At 40.9% G+C, this 24,947-nt stretch overlaps 1 protein-coding gene across 1 annotated transcript in view; it reads left to right on the top strand.

Moving 5' to 3' along the window:
- LOC149462377 (uncharacterized) overlaps nt 1–24,947 on the top strand; it is a 459,390-nt gene that overhangs the window by 67,602 nt on the left and 366,841 nt on the right. Inside the window, exons 7-11 of the mRNA XM_089676871.1 lie at nt 7,143–7,303; nt 8,843–8,972; nt 11,687–11,803; nt 13,260–13,415; nt 16,338–16,454. Of these exons, the coding sequence (XP_089532997.1) occupies nt 7,143–7,303; nt 8,843–8,972; nt 11,687–11,803; nt 13,260–13,415; nt 16,338–16,454 (681 nt within the window). The remainder of the gene's footprint in view (nt 1–7,142; nt 7,304–8,842; nt 8,973–11,686; nt 11,804–13,259; nt 13,416–16,337; nt 16,455–24,947) is intronic.

The raw sequence follows: 24,947 nt of genomic DNA, 5'->3' as shown, positions 1-24,947 counted from the left end.
GCTATTTAGCTCTGGCTGGCTGTAAAGATACAACACTTCCTGGTTTCACTGTGTGTGATTACATCATCCAATAAGCCCCTCCCGTACATGTTTCATCACCGGGACACAGGACTTCCTCAAGGGGATCATGATTGGATGACATCCTACACCGTTTTATAGACCCAGCAACCAGCACCATTTTATTGAAGCCAGCTCCATTATACTGTAGCAGATTCTCTTTCTTAGCACTGCCATTTTCAATGAGATCTTTCTTTATAGCTCTCTCATCATTCTCCATATTTCTGAAGACCACAATAGATGCTAAATTATTGGCTAAATGTAATTTTTAATCCTTGCTGCCACCATATATAATTATAATACATTAAAATCTAAATTCAGTAATAACCATTGATAAATATCAGAATTATTCATCTTAACCACTTGCCAACTGTGTTATAGCCCAATGGTGACTACAGCGCGGTTGTCCAGTTCTGGGAGGGTGTCATATGACGTCCCCTCAGAACGTGCCCTCTGGCGCGCCCCCGGTGATCTCCATGATCGCAGTGTCCTACGGACACAGCTGATCACGTGATGTGGTAAATGGCCAATCAAAGCGGCCTTTTACCACGTGATTGTTTGTGTCCAATGACATAGCTGATCACTGGTAAATGCAGTTGTTAGTTACGGCTACACTTTCCTCATAGTGTGAGGAAAGTACTGCCAATAACCGGCAATTGTCAGAGGGGGGATCATCAGGCCACCCACCAGTGCTGCCCACAAGTGCCCAGCAGTGCCACCCACCTGTGCCCATCAGTTCCTAGTAGTGCCACCCACCTGTGCCCAGCAGTGCCACCCACCAGTGTCCCCCTTCAGTGACAACCATCATTGCTGCCCAGCAGTGCCACCCATCAGTGCACAGCAGTGCCACCAGTCAGTGCCCAGCAGTGCCGTCAGTCAGTGCCACCCATCAGTGGTGCCCATCAGTGCCGCCTATCAGTGCCCATCATTGTTGCATATCAGTGCTGCATCATCAATGCCAGCTCATCAGTGCTGCCCATCAGTGCTGCCTATCCGTACCACCTCATCAGTGTCGCCTATCAGTGCTCATCAGTGCTGCCTATCAGTGCTCATCAGTGCTGCCTATCAGTGCAGCCTCATCAACGCATATCAGTGAAGGAGAAGAATTACCAGTTTGCAAAATGTTATAATAGAAACAACGAAAAACTTTTTTTTTTAAATTTTTTTGCTCTTTTATGTTTATAGCGCAAACAATAAAACACCCAGCGGAAATTAAATACCACCAAAAGAAAGCTCTATTTGTGTGAAAAAAATGATAAAAAATTCATATGGGTACAGTGTTGCATGACCACGCAATTGTCATTCAAAGTGCGACAGCGCTGAAAGCTGAAAATTGGCCTGGGCAGGAAGGGGGTAGAAGTTCCCAGTGGGCAAGTGGTTAATGTCATTTATCTCTACATGGTAAACATTTTGATAAGTCTATATATATTAAATCTGTTATATATCTAATCCATCTAAACTGTATCCACCATAAACTTATTTCCTTCCTCTTAACCAGTACCTAAAACTCCTATATATAATAAAAACTTCATTAAAAACCTATTTAAATCTTTATTAATATAAATATTAATTAAATACAGTAGGGAAAATAATTATTTGACCCCTTGAAGATTTTGTATGTTTGCCCACTTACAAAGAAATGAAGGATCTATAATTTCTATCATAGGTGTATTTTAAAGGATAAAGGCAGAATATTAACCAGAAATCCAGAAAAAACACGATACAAATGTTATAAATTCACTTGCAGGTCAGCGAGAAAAAAAAGTATTTGATCCCCTACCGACCAATAATAATTCTGGCTCCCACAGACTGGCTATGTGCTCATGTGGTACACAGATTAGTCCTGTCAATTTAAAAAGGTGCTCCTAATGACAACTCGTTATGTGTATAAGACATCTGTCCACAGAATCTCTTTCTTGGGCATCACCATGGTCAAGACCAAAGAGCTGTCAAAGGACATCAAGGACAAGATTGTATACCTGCAAAAGGCTGGAATGGGCTACAAGACCATCAGCAAAAAGCTTGGTGAGAAGGAGACAACTGTTGGAGCGATTATTCCCAAATGGAGGAAATACAAAATAACCATCAACCTCCCTCGGTCTAGAGCTCCATGCTAGGTTTTGACTCATGGGGTAAGGATGATCATGAGAAAAGTGAGGGATCAGCCCAGAACTATATGGAAGGAGCTTGTGAATGTTCTCAAGGCAGTTGGGACCAGTTTGGTTGTGTTACCAAAAAAAACACTGGTAACACAATACGCCACCATGGATTGAAATCCTGCAACGCCCGCAAGGTCCCCCTCCTCATGAAGGCACATATACAGGACCATCTGAAGTTTTCCAGTGGACATATAAATGATTCCGAGAAGGATTGGGAGAAAGTGCTGTGGTTAGATGAGACCAAAATTGAGCTCTTTGGCATTAACTTGACTCACCGTGTTTGGAGGGAGAAAAATGCTGACTATGACCCTAAGAACATCATCCCTACAGTCAAGTACAGAGGTGGAAACATTATGCTATGGGGCTGTTTCTCTGCTAAAGGTACAGGCTGACTTTGCCGCATTGAGGGGCCAGTGGATGGTATTATAAATCTTGAATGAGAACCTTCTTCCCCCAGCCAGAACACTGAAGATGGGTCATGGAAGTCTTTCAGCATGATAATGACCCAAAACATTCCACCAAGGCAACAAAGGAGTGGCTCAAGAAGAAGCACATCAAGGTCATGGAGTGACCTAGGCATTCTCCAGACCTTAATCCTATAGAAAATTTATGGAGGGAGCTGAAACTTCGAGTTGCCAAGTGACAGCCAAGAAACCTTAAGGATTTAGAGAAGATCTGTAAAGAAGAGTGGACCAAAATCTCTCCTGAGATGTGTGCAAACCTAGTAACCACCTACAAGAAATGTCTTAGCTCTGTGCTTGCCAACAAGGATTTCTCCACTAAGTACCAAGTCATGTTTTGCTGGGGATCACTACTTATTTTACTCACTGAACTCAATTTATAACATTTGTATCATGTGTTTTTCTGGATTTTTGGTTGATATTCTGTCTCTATCCTTTAAAATACACCTATGATAAAAAATATAGACCCTTCATTTCTTTGTAAGTGGGCAAACTTACAATATCTGCAGCGGATCAATAAATATTTTCCCCACTATATACGTAAAAACAGATCCCACCCCCTAGTGTTCAGTTTGCATATCACCTTGTATATTGCACTAAAATCATTAATGAAGCAGTTCAAATAAAATTCTACAATAAATTCAGTCTTTTTGGGGTTAAGGTTTTCCACTAGGATTCTTTTTTTTACTAAGCTATCCTATTCATCTTATTACTTACTCTCAATTTTTTCTTATATCTCCTTTATACTTATAACTCCTTATACCTTATGCTCCTTTTTGCTATCCTGTAGGGTCCTTTTTGTCCAACTGAGATATTGTAGTCCACAATGGCATTGAAGCCCAATAGACTACCCATTCAGTAGAGCACAAAATAAAATCATGTATCTCATATTCCTTGCAGGTAATATGCAGGGCTTTTTTTCTCAGGGAATAGGTGTAGCTACTACCTCCTTCTGAGTCACCCCTTCTTTGCGCCCCCTATCCACCTCCGAGCACCATCCCTTGATTCCACCCCCTACCCACCTCCCAGTACTGCCCCCTTTTAGAGAATACAGAATCAATTTGTTAGGAATGTATTAATGGTAACCAGAAAAGCAGTAACATGCAACCAGCAGCCAACCACAACAGACCCTCTTGGCAAAAATAGATCTCCCAGGAACAATAGATCCACTCTGGCAACACTATATCCCCCAGCAATACTAGATTCCCCAGCAACACTAGATTCCCTCAGCAACAATAGATACACCCCATCAACAATAGACCACCACCAGCAACAAAAGATTTCCCAGCAGGCAGCATCAATAGGCCCTCCAGCACACATCAGCAGCCCTTCCCATCACATACTTTCAGTGCTGGAGGTGCTCCTCCATGTTACTGCTGAAAAAAAGCACTGGTAATATGTGATCTAATTGATTCCCTTTTCTTCATATTATTCATCACCCTGCAGCAACTGTAACAGTGGCTGCATACATAACATCCTTCACCATCAAAAATGTGAACTGCCTCTGGACTGGAGGGTCTATCACACTCTTGACCAGCTTATCTTTTAGGGTGGGAGCTCTTCTAAACACAAATTCTGTTTTTTCCGAAATAAGACCTCAAATACGTATCGTGCTTTAGTATGTGCCAATGCCTTCTAACAATGCCTTAATTTTTTTGTATTGAACAATTTAATTCAATACTATAGCTGTCTGAAAAATGTTTTCGTTAATGTATAGCACTACACCATTTTTTATTTTTATGTTAAAGTGGAGATTCAATGCATTTCTATGAAAGCCAGGTGTCCTTTTTTTCTGTGACTCACTGTGCATGCAGTAAATGTCTGTTCTTCATCTCTAATCCAGTTTACAATTCATGGTATTTCATTATTTTTCTTTTGTTGCAGATGATCAATTTAAATGTTTCCTGACAAACAACTGAGCTGTATGTTCATATGGTGCATACTGTTTTTGCAGCACATCTGGAGTTTGTAACTTCCTGTGTTAACCCCACTTGTTTCTTAGATTTTTCCAGTTTATGGATTATTGTAAAGTGTTTTGCCCAGTCTGCCTTTTCTTTACTCATTGTTGTAAATAAACCCAAGTTTACAATATACATCCTCTGATCTATGTCTGATCTGATTTATAGGCATGGTCAGAAATTGTTTCTGTTTATGGCTCATTATATAAACTGCAATAACTTTTTAGTCTGCTGTTCCTTGGTTTGAATTTTTCATTTTTTTATCATAATTTTCCATGTATGGATTATAGAATGTGTTGTCAAATCTGTTTTATGTTTGTGACTCCAAGCTGGAGTAATTAGGATGTTGGAATCATAGGTGCAACATAATATATAGGTATGGGTACTTTACTTTATGATCCATAAAAGAACATTATTTGGAGAAGGGGGTCAAATGCCATCTGGCTCACTGTAAGGGGTAATAAATGTACAACTACAAGCTCATTAGTTTTAATCCTACTGATTTATAGCCATTAAAGCAAGATGATAGAAGAGATCACGTCTTTTAACCACTTAAATACTGGACAGTTTCACACCCTTTCTGCCCAGGCCAATTGTGTGGTCATGCAACACTATATTCAAATCAAACTTTTAGCATTTTTAGAGACAGATAGAGCTTTATTTTGGTGGTATTAAATCACCACTGTTTAAAAAAAATAAATACACGTTTTTCTTAGTTTCTGTTATAAAATTTTGCAAATAAGTAATTTTCTTCTTCACTGATGTGCGTTGATGAGGCTGCACTGATGGGCACTGATAGGCTGCACTGATGGGCATTGATAGGGTGCACTGATGGGCACTGGTGAGGCTACACTGATGGGCACTGATGAGGCTGCACTGATAGATGGCACCGATGGGCAATGATAGGTGGCAGGATGAGCAATGATAGGCTGCACCAATGGGCACTGATTGGCACTGATGGGGCTGCACTGTGTCCTGATTAACAGTGTAAACAATGTGCAGACAGGCTTGCCGATTAACGGTAAGTCTGTTTACATGTGATCAGCTGTGATTGGACACAGCTGACCACCAGGAAAAGGGGCGCTGTGATTGGTCCTTAACCCCAATCTGTGATCAGCTGTGTCAGAAGGCGGCAGGAGGCACACAGGGGGAGGACTCTAAATACTGCTGTTACATTTATGTTTTTGCCCTGCTTTGTCCTTGGTTAAGGTATTCTTTACGTGCGATTCTTCTCAAGGAAAAAAAACACAGTGCTTTGAAAAGGCACAGTAAAGAGTACTGTTTCTGGTTATGAGATGCCTTTTTTTGTTTTTTTTATTTATGAATTTTGTAATGTAGACATTTTTTAATTTCCTTGTTAATTATGGTGTTGCTGTATTTTGATCTAAATGTAACACAATACTGGTTTGTATCCCAAGCTGACAGTTTTGTAAAATAATGTTTTACTCACGGCTTGTGCCATGACAGCAGGTCAGTGAGGCAGAAGGGAGAAAATGAAACATGGGTTTTGTTAAACTTGGAATTTCCAATACTATGTTAATCATGACCCACGGAGTCTGGGCATATAGTAAAAAATAAAGCCACACACTTGCAGTCAGCCTTGTGTAAGAAAGTAAAGATGGGCTTCAGCTAGTCTTCTCCCATGCCAGGCCCTTCTAAAGCATTTCAATCTCCCACAGGCTTAATCATAGTGCTCTATGATTAAAGCCCATGGAAGGGTGAAACGCAAAAAAAAACAGAAAGAAACACACACAGATGTACACATAAATGGTTAAAAGACTAGGATTAGACTAGAGATTAGACACAGCAAAAGCAAAGAGGGGGGGGGGGGGGACAACACTCACAGAGGGAGTCATAAAACTGTTGGATAATGATTGAGGAATCCCATGTCCAAATTAAGGCCGTTATCTCTTGTGTCAAATAGAATTATCATTCTTTGTTCAAAAGTTTTTCTTTCCTGAATGGATTTGAAATTTCCTTTAAGAACTAAAATATTGAGGTCTTCCATGGTGTGGTCTGGTTGTGCGAAATGGTGTCCCACAGGTGTGCAAAAGTCATCTTCTTTATGTTCCTTGATGGTATGTCTGCAAATTCATCCTTGTTTGCAACTAGGTGTCTATTTGACCCAAGAGATAATGGCCTTAATTTGGACATGGGATTCCTCCATCATTATCCAACAGTTTTATGACTCCCTCTGTGAGTGTTGTCCCCCCCAGTCTTTGCTTTTGCTGTGTCTTATCTCTAGTCTAATCCTAGTCTTTTAACCATTTATGTGTACATCTGTGTGTGTGTGTTTCTTTCTGTTTTGTTTTTTTTTTCATCCCCCACATCTCTTCTAACATTCTGCTAAAACTTTGTAATAGTACTGCTTGGACCTTGAAGAAGGGGACATACCCCGAAAGTTTGTCCTCAAAATTGTATGTTAGTGCAAATATAAAAAGTATCACGTCAGTACTCAATTGTTTCTGTTGCAAGTGTACTAATACGGCTACAATCACCTCTTCTAGATGAAAAAATTATTGGTCCGAGAGATCTGATTGTGAGTGAAGAAAGTTACAGTTCTATGAGAGTTACATGGAGCCCTGCCACAGGGGATGTTACCGGGTACCAAGTTGTCCTCAATTCTCTCACACCATCAGGACGCCTTAATACAAATGACCAGAGACAGGTAAGGAATGAAGTGCAAAGTTGTAATTACTAGAAATGATAGACATTTATTAAAAGAGAAGTATGGGCAAAGCTTTTTTGGCCATACTTCTCCTGTGGGCCACAGGAATGCACTTACTTTTGCTCTCCTGTAACCCAGAATTAGCTGATAGTGGGCAATTGTCTGCTATCAGCTAATGTTGCAGAGCTGCTTTAGGCTCTGGAAGGGTACAGACAATATTGTTGGATCCATTCAGCTGCCCAATTAACAGTTGGCTCCACCTTTCAGTGCTCTACTGAGAGCTGGAGCTAGCTGCACCTGCTTCCTCCCCAAACGCAGCATTTCAGTGATCGGTGGGCGGGGAGTGTGGGTACGGGCAGAGCAAAGAACAGTGACTGACAGTCAGTGTTCTTCCCTCAGAGTAGAGAACTGAGTGGTGAGGGGTAATTTGATCGCTCAGTTCTCGGGCTTAGAGCCAACGTGGGACAGCTGCAGCATTATACCGATCCTGCAACATAGTGGTGAGTTATGTGTGTTTGTTTTTTTATTAAGCCCAAACGTCTCCTGTAAAGGATACGTTTTCTACCTTGCTAGGTCATGATCATAACACATCCATCCAACATTCAAGAGGAACTTCACTCAGGTTGTAAAATATTAAAAGTTAGCAGTTATAAGCTGCTGCATTTTAAGAAGCAGGTTTTTACCAGTCCATGAAGTCCAGTGCTGTTTTCCCACAGCTGATTGTTCACCATGCTTTGGTTCTCTTGCACTTCCATCTTGGATATGGGAGCCAGCTGTGACTTCCTGATGAAATTGTCTTTGAATCCACCCAAAAAACAGCCTCACGGTGCAACTGTTACCTTATACCTATGGATTTCTTTTATTCAGCTGGTCTGTGTCGCAGGTCACAGGCAAAGTTCATAGAAATGTATAACTGAGTGAGGTTGACTGACCGTTGAAAAACCTCAAGACCAGGAGGTCTGAAGATGGTTTGAATTTTGTGTGTTGTGATTTAGAAGATATATTATATATTATATAATATAATATGTTATAATATATGATATATTATATATTCTATATCACAACACACAAAATTCAAACCATCTTCAGACTTTCTGGTCTTGGGGTTTTTCAATGCTCAGTCAACCTGGCTCAATTATACATTTTTATGAACTTTGCCTATTGTAGTGACTTACAGATAATATAAGGGTGTAATGTACAATTATAATGCAGTCTTGTTTACTGCCTAAACTACAGTGGAGCTGACTACAAGATGATAGGAACCTCTGGGCCTGCGCATACTTTGTTTTTTTTTTGTGACTTTCAGTGTCCTTTACCATGATCAGGATTCCCCAAAAGCTATCTCACACAGGAACATGTATATGGAGACCACAATATGCAGACAAGTAGGGTCAATGTGGTGATGTCACTATGTTAATCTGCCATGATAGCATTCCTTCACTTATGTCTAATGAAGCAAGGAATACTTAAATTTTCTTACTGTTTTGGTTTTACATTAACTAGTCAAAGATAATATTTTGTATTTTTTATTTTCAATAGATAATGTTGGACAAAGACAAACACACTGTGCTAGTTACTGATCTTAAGCCAACCACTGAATATTTATTTACTGTGCTTGCTGTATACCCCAATGTCATTGGAGATTCAGCCACGGTCAGAGGGAAAACAAGTAAGTTTTGCTTAGCTTCATTTTGTCCTTCTCACTAAATATTTGCTGACTTGTAATTTTTGAGTTGATCAAGTTTTATTAATTTATGCATCAGATTATATTTTATATATACGGCAATGAAGGCTTGCATTGCGTTTGCTTTTACTTGTGGTTTAGCAGAATGAAGTATCAATACGAAGAAATACACATCCTCTTTTAAAACATTACTTAATAAGACTTGCATGTTGCATTTTTCCATCGACATTAATCCTTTCTTGTGTTACACCATAGCTTCTTACACATTCATTTTTACAGTAGAGCATACTTATTGGAATTATATATTCCTGTTCTTTGCATATATGTCTATTGTATTTTGTGTAATTTGCCAGTTTTCCATGTACTTTTTTAGTTTCGCAACAGCATTTTAAACTGATCTGAAATGCAAACCAAACACCTCTAAAAGCATGTTGCATTTGTCCTTCTACATTATTCATTTCTTGTGTTACATCAAAGTTTCTTACACTTTCATTTTTACAATAGAGCACTTTTATTGGAATGAAATTGCCCTGTTCTTTCCTGTACCATTGGGTACTTCAACCCTAGTTATTTTTTTGGAAATATGGAGATTACTTTTTGTTGCCTCCTTTAAAAGTCTGGCAGAGAAGTGTGGAGTGGTGTGACTTTCTCTGCCTTCACAAAAAACTGTGTTTGTCTCCAAGAAAATGGCATCCACAAGGTAAATAAAGGAAATCTGTCATGAGAAAAACATAGAGGCTGACATTACTTTACTCTTCTTTCAAAGAAGACTAGTTACCTGGCTAATATTTTGACCTTCTTACCTCAAAAACACTAGCCCATAATAGATATGCAGATAAGGACTTTTACCTTTTCTATGACTTTCCTAATCTGCATAAACAGAAAGTATTTAATCAAGAGGATCAGCATAACTACCACACAGCTGCCATTTTACAGAGGTTGTCAGCAATAACAGCCCCTTTATTTCTCTTATGATGGACCTACTGTAATTCTAAATGTATCTATATATCTATATGTGTCGTGAACGTGCGCACCAGAGGCAGGACGCAGCCTCCATTTTGTTAAGAATCTCCATTTTCTCCCCTCATACTTTCCCCCTCCCTCTCTGAGAGGCACAGTGACATATGGCAGTTGTGTGTGTGTGTGTTAAAAGTGTCACAGGCCAGAGCCCAGCAGGGGGGCTTTGAGCTGTAGGACCCCCAAGGGAGCTGGGGCCTCACTGTCCAAAGAACCTGTAAAATGTAGCACCTTGTAAAAGCTGCAGCAAGCCTTCCCAGGAGTTCAAAGACATCCCAAGGAAGGCGGGACCAGCTAACACTTTTAAAAATCAATTTTTCCCCTATGTCTCATATCTTGGAATATGAGAGACTTACATAAAAACCAGGCATACATAGGGAAGCAGAAAAGTAGATCTCGTGAACCATTCAGTGTAGAATTTCATAATTCATATGTAATCAATCCTCCAACGTGTCTGCATAATAATCAACTCGCGTGTGGAATGTCACTTGTGCATAGGAAAAGTTATGAGCAAAATAAGAGTTATGAGAGATTTTGGCTATAGTTTAGGCCTCCGCCCGACGATCCCTCCCTAAACGGGGCATTGGTCCTTGACTTCAGAGACACCCCCTGCTAGGGAACTACAAAATGGGCTGTCAGGCCTAAGAGAGCTAAGTTGAAGAATTCTCCCATTTTAACATCAATACCACCTGGGGAGACCCGTACCCTTTCACTCTGAAACTTGATCTGCTAACCCAGGACTTTGGCAAATACTTTAACCCTTTAACCTCTCCCTGTTATCTCTTTGCTGTGCTGTTGTTCCCTGTATATTTATATATATATATTGGTTACATCTTGTTTCTGTAAATATTTTTATTGCACCCTGTTTGACCTTTTAGTAATAAATCTTTCCCTCTGAAAGTGTTGAACTGTTTCTATAGCTCTTAATTGCAATTTATGAATTCCTGCCTCTAAAAAGAATGCTACTGTGTTTGTTTAACCCTCTGTATAACCGGCCTGCGGTGACCGTGTTATACAGATGATTACCTCAACCATTATAGTGTTATTGCGGATATCGCAGAGTTTCCTCTTTCTCTGTACAAAAAGGAGGTGGTGGCAGTGTGAAGGGTTAATTGCGTAATTAACCTGACCCAGTAACAATCGCTCAGGCTGCCAGTACATAGATTGTGGTCCAATTAGCTGGAAAATCATTGTGCAGGGTGCAGCTGGGTGTGGCATTGTTACGCATGTGACATCACGGTTGTAGATTGGCTAGTCCTTCGGTCATGAGTTTAGTGAGAAGGGCTGGGGTCTGACGCCGCGTTCGTCACATATTGGTGACAGCGATCTCGCGTTCGTCCCAATATGCTTACACAAATTCATGTCTCCACAAGTGCAGTCAAAGCCTTGCCCAGTTTGAGCTGATCCCAGTTCACATATAGGGAAATATGAAAATGGTTCCCTAGCACAGCCATTAAATATTTGCCAGCCAGATGAAAGCCTTGAGAATCATGACTAAGTAATTAAATATATTTGAGGACTACTGCTATTATAAATGTACTATTAGAACAGTTTTCATGGAGACCATTTATCTAATGCCAAGCTTAAATAATATGTTTATAACATGATACTGTTGTCCTAGTTGTGTAAATCATTAATAAACACATGTTAATTTTTTATTCTGATTGATTTATATTGAAAAGCTGCTGTGCCTCCTGTAACCAATTTCCGAGTCATAGAAGAAGTTCTTTTTGGTTTAAAAGTAGCCTGGACTCCTCCTTTGGGAAAACTGGAAGGTTACAAGATCTATATCCCACGATGTAAGTAGCACAGTAAATTAAATCATATTTGTGCTGGTGGGATTTGCTAATAATTTACCAAGTTCAGCATGGTTGACAGATAACAGTCTGTATTCTTGTTATCTAAAAAACCATGAAAGATCTATCTGTATATTTAAAAACTGTTATTTTATATTTGTATGTTGAAAAGAGATTTTTATTTCTCTGAAAACTATTTAATTTTCTAATTTTTTATATAATTGGCTCTAATGATGAGTTTGTTATTCAAAGTATTAAAGTGAACAATTTATTTGCATTTAAATTGTGATAACTACTACTTTATATTTGTTACATGTTCCCATTCACTTAGCGCACTTTGAAAATATTTAAAATTGCTGCTTCTATTTTAACAATTTTTTTTTACTTGCTAATTTTAAGGAGGGGCTGGGGAGGAATGTTGCCATAATGAACTGTCTACATTGTGCTAGCAGATCTCTATTATCAGTTGTAAACAAGGTGTTCATGACTGACTGTCCTAACAAAGTGTTCATTATCTCAAGACTTGGGTGTTACATTGCATGTTAGTGAAAAACTCCCCAACTTTGTCCTGCTTCTACACATTGTCATATATTCTAAGCAATAAGAGCTGCCTATAGTGTCCTGTACAGGGGCGGACTGACAACTCATGGGGCCCCCGGGCAATAGGGGATCATGGGGCCCCTGTGTCCATGGCCAAACTCAAAAAAGCCTATGAAAAAGGTACCAGGGGAATCTCATGGGGCCCCCTACTGACCCCGGGCCCTCGGGCAGTGCCTGAGTTTCCAAATGGTCAGTCTGCCCCTGGTCCTGTATATAAACTTGCTCCAATGAAACAACTTGAAAGGTAGGAAATGTTTAAAAATATATATTTTTCGGTATGTTTTGTGAATGGTAACATATAACAAACATCTAGTGGGGTTCCTAAACTTTATTGTAAATATGTAAATACATTTTAAAAATGTTACATTTCTACCTAGGAGTAGGCACCACAATGCACCTAATGCTACCTTTACTTGCTAGTAAAGCCATTCTATTTTATTTCACTTTGTTAGATGGCCTGACTTGATGGTTAAGCTCTGCTGACTATTTGACAGTCCAATGTAACCACTGCAATAGCCACTGCAATAGCCTGTTTATATATCTAAACGTTGTGCCCAACCATGATCCTTGTCTACCGCACAGGGTCTATATTATTGAAAAGAACAGACTCTCTGTAGTTACCACTGACCCTGCAAACACCTATGATGCCAATAAGAACAGACCAGATGACCTAGGTTTCCTAGTCTTTAGTTCACATAAGAAAATTTGGTAGCACAAAGTTTTATTACATTCAAAATAGTATTATCATTCAACAACGTACCCTATGTTGTGGCAAGTATGAATTTTAACAATAGCTCCACTTTGGCCTAGATAATGTTATTTTTTTTTTCTCTGACAAGTTTTATTTTACCTTCATTAGCAAACAGGCCTGGATTTACATATGAGCACATTTTAAAAGGAGATGTTTCCTCACACGTTATTGATAATTTAGAAGAAGACAAAGAATACACCGTCAGTATCTATGCAGTATATCCACAAGGGCCAAGTGAGCCTGTATCTGCAATGGGACGTACATGTAAGTGAACCAATTAACCTAGCTAAAACAGAAATGTAGAAAATATTGTGACCTATGAAGTGATTACTATGTTTGAAGACAATGCCATATTGAATAATTGCAACTAGTTAATGAATACACTCTAAAACTGTTCCTGTTTTATCTGCGGAATGTTTATTTACCATCAGTAACAATTTGCAAAAGTTAGTAAGCAATTATTAACAGTATTGACAGGCATATTATTATCAATTTAACAGACAAATCTGAAATACCAAAGAGAAGAAAAAAATTCATTTTTTGTGCTAGGTGGAAAAAATAGATTTATTCGAAAGCAAATGCCCAGTATGTCTGGTCCTAGTACTGGTCTGCCTATATAAGGGTCTTAAAAAGTGAATATAGGTATATAAGAGTCTTGAAACTAACTATTCTGCACCAATAGATACCATAGTTAAAGTGACAAAAATGCCTAATTTCCTGAAACTGACCAGTCATCAGTGCTGTTTAATTCTCTATGGTTTTAGAGACCTGTCTTGAAAATAAATAAAAATGTATTTTCAAGCCAAATTACAAACTTTTAAGCAGATTGATAGTATGGATGTAAAGATACTAAAGTAGATTTCACAGTAATTATTACACGGTTGGTGAATAAGTTCCTGTTATTCATAAACAACATCATTTAAAAAAAGAAATATGTAATCTAAAGTTGTTCTCAAAACTTTGCATACCCGGGCAGAAATCGTGAAATTTTGGCAATGATATTGAAAATATGACTGATTATGCCCTGTCTTTTATTTAAGGATAGTGATCATTTGAAGCCATTTATTATCACATTATTGTTTGGATCCTTTCCATAATGATAACAGAAATCACCCAAATAGCCCGGATCAAATGTGTACATACCCTGGGATGTTTGGCTTTAGTACAGACACACAAGGTGACACACAACATTAAAATGGCAATTAAAAGTTAATTTTAATTTCATTTGGCTTTTTAAATTGAAATTAGTGTCTGTGTATAAATAGTCAGTGATTTTGCTAGCTCTCAGGTGAATGCACTGAGCAGGCTAGATACTGAGCCATGGGGAGCAGAAAAGAACTGTCAAAAGACCTGTGGAACAAGGTAATGGAAATTATAAAGATGGAAATAGATATAAAAAGATATCCAAAGTTTTGAATATGCCAGTCAGTACTGTTTATAAGGAAGTGGAACATTCTGGGATCAGTTGGTCAGGTAGACCAAGAAAGATTGCAGCCACAACTGCCGAAAGAATTGTTCGGGATACATAGAAAAACCCATAGGTAACCTCAGGAGAAATACAGGCTGCTCTGGAAAAAGATGTGTGGTTGTTTTAAGGAGCAAAATACGATGCAACATGAACAAAAATGAGCTGCATGGTTGAGTTGCCAGAAAGAAGCTTTTACTGTACCAATGCCACAAAAAAGCCCAGTTACAATATGCCCAACAACACCTTGACAATCCTCACAGCTTCTGGCACACTGTAATCTAGAGTGACAAGACCAAAATAGAGATTTATGGTCACAACCATAAGCACTAAGTTTGGAGAGGGGCCAACAAGGCCTATAGCAACAAGAATACTTTTTCCATTGTGAAGCATGGTGGTGGCTCACTGATGTTTTGGGGGTATGCAAGCTCTAAAGACACGGGGAATCATGTGAAAATGTATGGCAAGATGAATGCAGCATGTTATCAGGAAATACTGGCAGACAATTTGCACTCTTCTGCACAAAAGCTGTTTATGGGATGCGCTTGGACTTTCCAGCACAACATTAACCCTAAGCAGAAGGCCAATTTGACCCTCCAGTGGTTACAGCAGAAAAAAGGTAAAGGTTCTGGAGTGGCTACTCTGGGGACCAAAGACTTTGCATGACCCTGAGGCATTTTGCCAAGACAAATGGGCAACTATACCACCTGCAAGAATTCAAGGCCTCATGGACAACTACTACACAACACTGCACTGTGTCATTGATGCTAAATACATAGTATTAAGAACTAAGGGTATGCATACTTTTAAACAGGGGTCATTTTATTTGTTTATTTGCTGCCTTGTTTTGCTTTATGATTGTGCCATTCTGTTATGACCTACAGTTGAATATGAATTTCATAAGAAATAAAAGAAATGTGTTTTGCCTGCTCACTCATGTTTTTTCTTTAAAAATGGTAAATACTGCATACAATTTTCCAAGGGTATGCAAACTTTTAAACACAACTGTATATTAATAAAAACAGCCTTTAAAATTTTGAGGTGGATCTGTCATTAATTTTACGAGTTTACAGGAATAATTGCTCGACATAGAACAATATACTGTATATCAGCAGTATATATTTTTTTAAAACCACTATACGTTTGATAAATAAAAAAAAAGTTGTCTTTGAGCATCATTATAACCTAACTCTAGGTTAGGATGATGTCATCAGTATCCTGTAGGCCAAAATAGGCATTACCTTAGTCTACCATCTCCAAGTAATCAGATTGTTCATTGTAATTCTGTAACACATCACAAGGTAAAAGGCTGGAGCAGGGTGCTGATCAATGTCAGATATTTGTGATCTGCACAGACATTAGGATTTACATGACTGTGTCATCTCTGAGGCATCATCTCAATTCACGGAGTAGATGCTGACCCTGGATGGTGCCTCAAATAAAGGTGGTGCCATCCATCTAGGGAGAAAAGCATGAAATGAGGCAATGTCAGGGGAGCACTGGGAAAAGTGTGAGTGGTAATATAAAACCAGTATAATATTGCACGTTATTTAGTACGCGTGCACTTGACATGTGGTAATATATCTAATATTAGATTAATTTTACCTGTTTAGAAATATAAGTTTATAATCTCATCTAATGGTGCTCTGCTAGTTCTTTCTTGACTTTATTTGGTGTCATCCAGTGTCTCCACACTTAGTTTGCTTTATTTTTATTTCCAGTAAAGCTGGTCCCTGTAAAAAGCTTGACACTGCAGAACATCACAACTGGAACAATTCAGGCTTACTGGACTAAGGTCCGAGGAGCTACTGGATATCGTCTTACTTGGTCATCTGTAGGTAGGACAACATACTTCAATTACTTTATGAAATTGACCTTGATTCTTACAGCTAAAATGCTTTGTTGAACATACTTAACTTTTTAACCTGTGGGCACTGATGGTACATAAATATGCAACCTCTTAGCAGCTGAGCCTTTATGCTGAACAGCGGCATATTCGCATACCAAAGGTGAACAAAGATGTGCCAAAAGCATGCTTCCTGTGCTTTCTTGGCATATTTACTGGCACCTCACGGAAACGTCCCGATCATTACTTGTGATTGGGACCTTTCCAATCATGTGGCCTCTGTGACAGCCATCACGCCGGTCACATGACCATAAACGCCGCCCAGCCTCCCAGCATCTCAAACCCCTTAAAGGGCTGGGAGGTGCCAAGGGGTTAAAGTAAAACTGACCCCTTACACGAAATCACACGTGCCAGTGTATATTAAAATAATGCTTGTGGCATATATATTTTCCTATTAAAAACTTCAGAGGTATTATTTTCTTAATTGTTTATTAAGAGACACATGGTCAGAAGTAATTCAGGGACAACTGACTTATATCACTGCCTACAGGAGAATTGGATACTGTCAAACAAAAAAATCTGTTGCTCAGCCAGTTATAACCCCTTCCACTTCTACCATGTTTCAATTATATGCTAGTGGCCTAAGAGAATGGTCATCTTTTCTTCTTGGAGAGCTATAAAGAACTATAAAGGCTTCTGGATCAGCTGATCCTCAGCGAGAGAGCTTGGAGGCTGCACCTGCACTCCGCCATGACGAAAATGAGATGCCTGCTTGTGACTGCTTGTGGTGCTCTTCAGACTCCTAGTATAGTGTGCGAGTTAGCTGCAGAGTTCTTTACAGGTCCAAGTCCGTAATATAACCAGTGGTGTAAATCTGTCCCCAAAGGTTCCCTGATGATTACACCCCCTAGAGGGGTGATTTAAGGGATTTCCGGCAAGAGGGAATCGCGATTGGAAATGCGCATGCACATAGGAATTCTGAGAAGAATTACCAGTTGTGCGCATGCGTGCAGAAATGCGCGATCGCGCATGTGCACACGCATGGCGAAGCTTGGCTCCAGACGGCCTATTTAAAGAGTGTCTCTGCTCATGTTGAGTGCTGACTGGTCTTCAGCTCCCCTGTGTCCTGCTTGTTCCTGTGTGATTCCTTTGTTGCTGACCTGGCTTGTTCCTCACCTGACTCTGATTGCTCTCCTGATTATTACTGGTTCCTGACTTCGGCTCTGCTCCTGACCTTGGCTTTCATTCTGATTCTGTACTGTGCTGCCCGACTGTTGATGACCCTGGCTATTCCCATGACACTGCTCCTGTCTCTTACCCTCACTACGTGCCTTGCTCTGGTGCACGCCTGGCAATCTACAAGAACTGCTCTGCTTGTTACTACTGTGCCTAAATCAGAAGATCATCGGTCTTCCAGAGTCATCATCTGCAAGAGCTGCAAACAACAACTACTGGCACTCTTGTTCCCCTGGGTCCTAGACTCCCTCTGTTCCAACTCCAGTGGGGTCAGGGATAGTGACACAAGTGAGGCCGACCTTGTCTGTCTCCCATCAGGTACGTGACAGTACCAGTCAGCCAATGATGGAGTCTGAAAGGGAGGCCTCTGCATTGGGGAACATTTGTCAATCAGTATCTGCCTTGTATTACTTGGTGCAAGATTTGCAAAGAAACCTTGAGCATCTTGAGAGTCAACTACTACCCGAGTCTGATGACCCCACAGCCACGGACCTCTCTGCAGTCTCAGATGTAACTACTCAAACAGAGTTCAGTATGATTCATGGAACTTCTCCTCCACCGGAACCCCGGGTTCCCATACCTGAGTTTTTCACGGGAGACTGCAGGAAGTTCCAAACTTTTTGCAACTCCTGCGAGCTATATTTTTTCCTGCTTCCAAGAAGCTTTACATCACCAAGCACCAAAGTGGGGTTCATTATCTCACTCCTTAAGAATGAACCCCAATCCTGGGCACACCACCTTCGTGAGCAACATGATCTGGCTCTAACTTCGGTGGACTCTTATTCACAGCAATGGCACAACTCTATGCTGATCCGTTCCTGCGTCAGACTGCTGAATCTATGCTCAGCAAGTTAGAGCAGGGCCAAAGGCCTGTTGAGGAATATGTTACCGATTTCCGCATCTGGAGTTCCGATACTCAATGGAATGAGTCTACTCTCTGCTACCAGTTCCGTCTTGGCCTTTCTGACACCCTGAAAGATGAGCTTGCCCGAGTGGGGGTACCAACCAGGCCGGATAACCTGATAGACCTGACTATCCACATTGGCCATCGGATTTGGGAAAGACAGGATGAGAAAACTAATGGGGAGATTCTGATATATTCAGAAATGGGGATCCCTGTGCCCCCCACAACTGCTGTTCCATCAGAGTTACTCATTAATAAAAGAAAACATCTTAATCCATCTAGAAGGAGCTTTTGGAGACCACAGTTGTCCGCTGCAGAATGTATTCGACGACAGAAGTTAAATCTCTGTCTCTACTGTGGTGACGCAGGTCATTATGTAGGGACGTGTCCAATAAGACCTCATAAGCCCTCTCCCAGCTTCTCCTCATATTCACAGGATGACTGGGTAGCTCTCTTTCCATTAGCAGAGTTCACATACGATAATTCCATTCACTCGGCTACCAAGCAATCCCCCTTTTACTCCAACTATGGATATCACCCCTCCTTCCTTCCGGAAATACCAGTGGAACCCGCTGTCCCGGCAGTACAAGAAAGGATGGAGTTCCTCAGGTGGAACGGTGAAATATTGCAAAAAACTATTTCCGAAGCTCAGGCGAGTAACAAAAAAGTTTTTGACAGAAGGAGAAGGGGCAACTTAAAACTGAAACAAGGGGATAAAGTCTAGTTATCCACGGCAAATCTAAAATTGAATTGTCCTTTGAGAAAGCTTGGTCCAAGATACCTGGGACCATTTACTATCAAGAGAAAGATTAACCCTGTAGCTGTCGAATTAAAACTACCTGCTAATATGAAGATTCATCCGGTGTTCCATTGCTCCTTGCTAAAACCACATATTCCAAGTGGATTTCCCAATCGAGATCCGGAGGCGCCTGCTCCACTGCTGGTTGAGGGAAATGAAGAATACGAGGTTGAGGCTATCTTGAATTATAGGAAGACGGGTGGACAGGCCCAGTTTCTCATTAAATCCCAACAACGGTACCACCTGCCTGGAGTTTGTATGTTCTCTCTGTGCCTGCGTGGGTTTCCTCCGGGTACTCCGGTTTCCTCCCACACTCCAAAGACATGCTGGTAGGTGAATTGGCTCCTGTCTAAATTGGCCCTAGTATGTGTATGTATGAATGTGAGTTAGGGACCTTAGATTGTACACCCCTTGAGGGTTAGGGACTGATGTGAATGTACAATATGTATGTAAAGCACTGCGTAAATTGATGGCGCTATATAAGTACCTGAAATAAACAAATAAATAAATAAATGGAAAGGTAATGGTCCAGAGGATAATTCCTGGGAGCCATCCACTAATGTCCATGCCCCACAGATAGTTCAAGCCTACCTCCATCTTCACCCTGAAAAACGAGTCCTAGTGGGCATCTGGAGGCTGTCCCTAAGGGGGGGCAATGTAAGGGATTTCTGGCAAGACGAATCGAGATCGGAAATTCGCATGCGCATAGGAATTCGCAGAGAAGAATTACCGGTTGTGCGCATGCGCACAGAAATGCACGATCGTGCACGTGCACATGCACGGCGAAGATTGGCGCCAGACGACCTATTTAAAGAGTGTCTCTGCTCATGTTGAGTGCTGACTGGTCTTCAGCTCCCCTGTGTCCTGCTTGTTCCTGTGTGATTCTTTTGTTGCTGACCCGGCTTGTTCCTCATCTGACTCTGATTGCTCTCCTGATTGATACTGGTTCCTGACTTCGGCTCTGCTCCTGACCTTGGCTTTCATTCTGATTCTGTACCGCGCTGCCTGACTGTTGATGACCCTGGCTATTCCCATGACACTGCTCCTGTCTCTTACCCTCACTACGTGCCTTGCTCTGGTGCACGCCTGGCAATCTACAAGATCTGCTTTGCTTGTTACTACTGTGCCTAAATCAGAAGATCATTGGTCTTCCAGAGTCATCATCTGCAAGAGCTGCAAACAACAACTACTGGCACTCTTGTTCCCCTGGGTCCTAGACTCCTTCTGTTCAAACTCCAGTGGGGTCAGGGCTAGTGACACAAGTGAGGCCGACCTCATCATTTCAGTCTCCTATCAGGTAAGTGACAGGTGAAGACTGTCTGGAATGTGATATACTTCACAGGGGTCAGCACTGGCACGCTCTACTACCTTTTTACTGTGATTGTTGGATGCAGGGCACTCTCTAAACCACTGCTGCAGTAAATTGTTAGGGCTTTGCCATTTTTTGGAGCCTGGTTAGTATTACTCTTGTCTCATGCTACATCCCCCAACTGGGTTAACACTCTGAAAATGTCTGTGCTGCAAACACAATTGAATGTGTCACAAGCCCTCTGAGGACACAGCACTACGCATCCTGCATTTGTTACTATGCTAAACTGGTCTGTGTCTCTCATGTCCTGGTTACTAGGTGTGCTGCATATACGTAGCTTGTCACATGCAAGCATTTACACTTCCTGTCCTGCCTTCAGTATATTTCACTGCTGGTTTCAAGCAAGAATCACAGAGACAGTTCATCTTGTTTCTGCCTCACAGTGGCATGGTCATAGATGGATGTATAACCATCCCGTTTCCATAGCTGGTTTGTGAGAACCCATTGCTGGGAATTTAACACCTTTACACACCTGAAGTATTTCAGATCATAAGCGCAAAGGAAATAGTCCTGCACGCCTTTGCTCATTGCGAACCATTAACACCTCTGGGTCCACTTACAGTATCCTCCCTCAAGGACCTGATGCCAACAGCCTGGACCATTGTACTCTGTCCACACACTCTTCTGAGTCTTTCCTAGCTCCTTCAGTGAGGACTCACTCCTCTGCCTTATCCAGGAAGGAATTTTATATACCAAATTTATGCCATGATAGCTGACTCAGAAGGCATTGGACATCTCCTCCAGAGTCTGTCTCTGATATGCCTGCAGCTGCAGCTGCTTCTGTACACTTGGCTGAGGATTATGAGGAGTGTAATCTGTGATTTCTGTTGGTGAGATTGTTCCTAAGGAAACTCAGTCTGCTTACATGAATCAGAGGCTTAAAGATACTATATCAGATTTTATGGATGCAGTACTCATATGTTTAGAACTGGAGCAACCTGTGTCTTGATTCTCTGAAGTTACCATTCCGTGCTCCCTTAAAAACCTGTCAAAACCTTCCCAGTACACTTGCTACTGCTACCTGTTTTGTGTGGTGACTGGCCTAATCCTAACAAGCTAGTTTCTCTTCCCAAGCATGTTACTGAGCAATACCCTATTGAGTAGACATTTCTTAGTAAGTCCTGTTGAAGACCTTCCTGTGTTTAAGAAACCTCTTGCCAAAAGACAGGAAAGCCTTGATAAGCCCTTGTTCTCCTTAGCAAGCCCTGTCAAGCAACCTGTCACTGCTGTCAAGCCTATCCGCCTAATCTTGGGGGTATGATCCCAGAATATGGCTAGCGATTCTAATGCACTATTCCCAATGCACATATTCCTGCAGAGTGGCTGTAGTGTAAGATGGGTGTTGCAACAACCACAGCTGGACTTTCAGATAATCAAAGTGAAAGAATGTCACCAGCACACCATGGATCTTCAGAATGGGTACAAAGATTTATTCAGTGATCAGATCTTTGTTACATAAGTAACATTTCAGAGCCTCGCAGGACCTATTTATCAGGGTGACACCCAAACTTTGCTTATGGTACAAAGATGTGATCACAGAATATGAATAGAGCACCTAAATTGATCTTAACTGATTATTCAATTCTAAAACAACTGGAATTCATGCCTGTTGCCCTATACTATTGTGTTGCTGGGCTAGTCAATATAGTAAATATTGATATGTTGATATAGTACATATCCAGATCCAGAATGGGTCTCCTCTCCGTGCACATGCAATAAACCCTTTGACTAAAATGATGGTCTGTGGAACAACAGTGCAAAATCACTGTTTGCGTTTACCCTTTGTTGGTGAATGATTATTTGGCATCTCCTTGGACCACTATCAAGATGTTGCCAGTTGAAAGAGCACCTTTTTGTCCAAGCAAAGGAAAACTCAGGCTGGCAAACCTCTTCTCTCTGATGCTAAAAATAAATAAATAATTGCATTTGTTTCTCTCAATTCTCCAAGTCCTAGTCAGGGACTCAATTCCATTGCAAGCCTTGTACACCCAAGTCTTCCAAACCTGCGAGCAAATCCTCCCCACAATGAGCCCCACTTCTTAAAGCTAAGGTATGTCTATTGGCCTTTGTACCCGGAAGCAACTTATATGCATAGGTAAAATATGTTAGTTCCAGGGGCTGCAAGCTTCAATTTCAATCTCTACCTCCACCTAACTTTGTGTTGTGAAACCTACCAATGTCTTCACAACGACTAACAAGCCTCCATGAGGCCCTGTGCAAATTCTCTTTCAGAAGTCATTGACATTGTTCCGGAAAAAGGTAAGTTTCAAGGTTTTTACTATTTTTAAACCTATTCGTTGTTCCTATAGTAAAAGGGGACATATGGCCTACTCTGGACATAAAAGCATTCAATGCCTTCATTTGAGTGTACAAATTCTAACTGGAACCCACCAGGTAAGTCATTACTTCCCACCTTTTGGGGAGACTTTCTACCCCCATTTTTCAGTGGAAACACAACACTACCTGATTATTGCTTTCCTTTTGATATGTGCACTGCTACATAGGTATTCACTAAGGTGTTAGCTTCCTTGCATTTACAAGCCTTTCTCATTTTGGGATATCTTGACAACCTCTTGCTGAGAGAACAGTCAGCTCAGGCCCTGTCAACCAATGCCCAAGGTACTGTTCAGACTCTTCACAAGTTTGGTTGGAGTTGGACTGAAACTTCAGAAGTCAGTGCTGGAACTGATCTATCACTTAGAATATCTAAGTCTTCTCCTAGATATTGCTATATCCAATTTCCTCTGCAAGACAAACTCCTGACTCTCCATTCCCTGTGTCCAGACTCTGCAGTGCAGGAGCCATCTCTCTTCTTTTGTATGAGAGTTCTGGTTTTGATGGTGACCTCCTTCGAGGCAGTTCCATATGCTCTATTTCACTCCAGACTGTTGTAACTCAACATTTTGCCTATGTGTGACAAGAAAAACAAATTTCTGGTTTAATCCATTTTCCTGACAATCAGCCAAAGGAAGCTCATCTCTCCATAAATATACTTGAGCTATGAGCAGTTTGGTTATTCCTTTATAGCTTGACCTCTCAACTGAATAGTCACAGCACAGGACAGTTGGACATGACATGCCAGTGGCATGCATTAACCATCAGGGGGAAACCAGACGTCTTGCTATTCAAAGGGAAGCTGACTAGATTCTGACTTGGGTGGAAATATACATTTAGGCCTTGTCTGCAATGCACATTCCAAATTTGGACAATTGGCTGGTGAACTTCCTCAATTAACAATACATGGACTCAAGATAATGGTTTGTTTACTTAGAGATGCTTCAGAATCATTGTTGCTGGTGGGAACCCCAGATGTAGACTTCCTAAATTCCAGAATCAATAAAAAAGTAGAAAGTTTGTCTCATGATGCAGGAAACCTCTAGCTATTGCAGTGGATGCTTTGGTAACAGCTTTGGATCAGTTCAACCTGCTCTATGACATTCCTTCTCTAAAGCATCTACTTCATCGTCTCCACAGGATCGAGATGGTGGGCATCCCAACTATTCACATTACATCAAACTGGCCCAGACAGGTGTGGTACCTAAACCTAGTCAGACTTTTGGAAGACTTTCTGGGCCCTTCCAGGTCATCCAGGTCTTCTGCCCAAAGACTGGTTTGGCATCTCGATTTTCATTTGCTGGCTTTTACAGCTTGGATGTTGAAGAAAAATTCCTAATAGAAGAGGTTTGGTTATGGTGCAAGGCACAGAAGTTTCATCCCAAAAAGAACTGTGTGGGGTGCATTCGTATCTTTCTGAAGTTTGGTCCAGATCAACCTTTGGCCTGGAGTACTGTCAAGGGACATATTTCATCTCTAGAAACTCCTTATTCCTTGATAAAGGCCCTTGTACAGGATGTTGCTCATATTGTTTCATCTGTACATATTCCGTGACTCCATGGAATCTCAAATTGGTTCTGTTGGCTCTTCAAAAACCACCTTTGAACCTATCAGAGGTATTCCTTGGTCTACTCTCAATCACAAGGTGGCATTCCTTATTGGTATCACCTCTGTAAGATGAGTTTGTGAGTTGTCTGCGTTGTCCTGCAAATAAACGTGTCTTGTTTCACTCAGGGACAAGACTGTCTTGAGGTCTAGGGCCTCTTTTCTTTTTAAGGTGGTTCCTTTCTTTCACATTTGCCAGGACATTATACTTCCTTCTTTCTGTTCTTATCTGGTACAT

The sequence above is a fragment of the Staurois parvus genome, unplaced genomic scaffold (assembly GCF_062004578.1).
Source record: "Staurois parvus isolate SC_StPar_1 unplaced genomic scaffold, SC_StPar_1.0 ptg000175l, whole genome shotgun sequence".
NCBI lineage: Eukaryota > Metazoa > Chordata > Amphibia > Anura > Ranidae > Staurois > Staurois parvus.
Note: the sequence above shows the minus strand (reverse complement) of the source record. Positions and strands in the feature narration are given on the sequence as shown.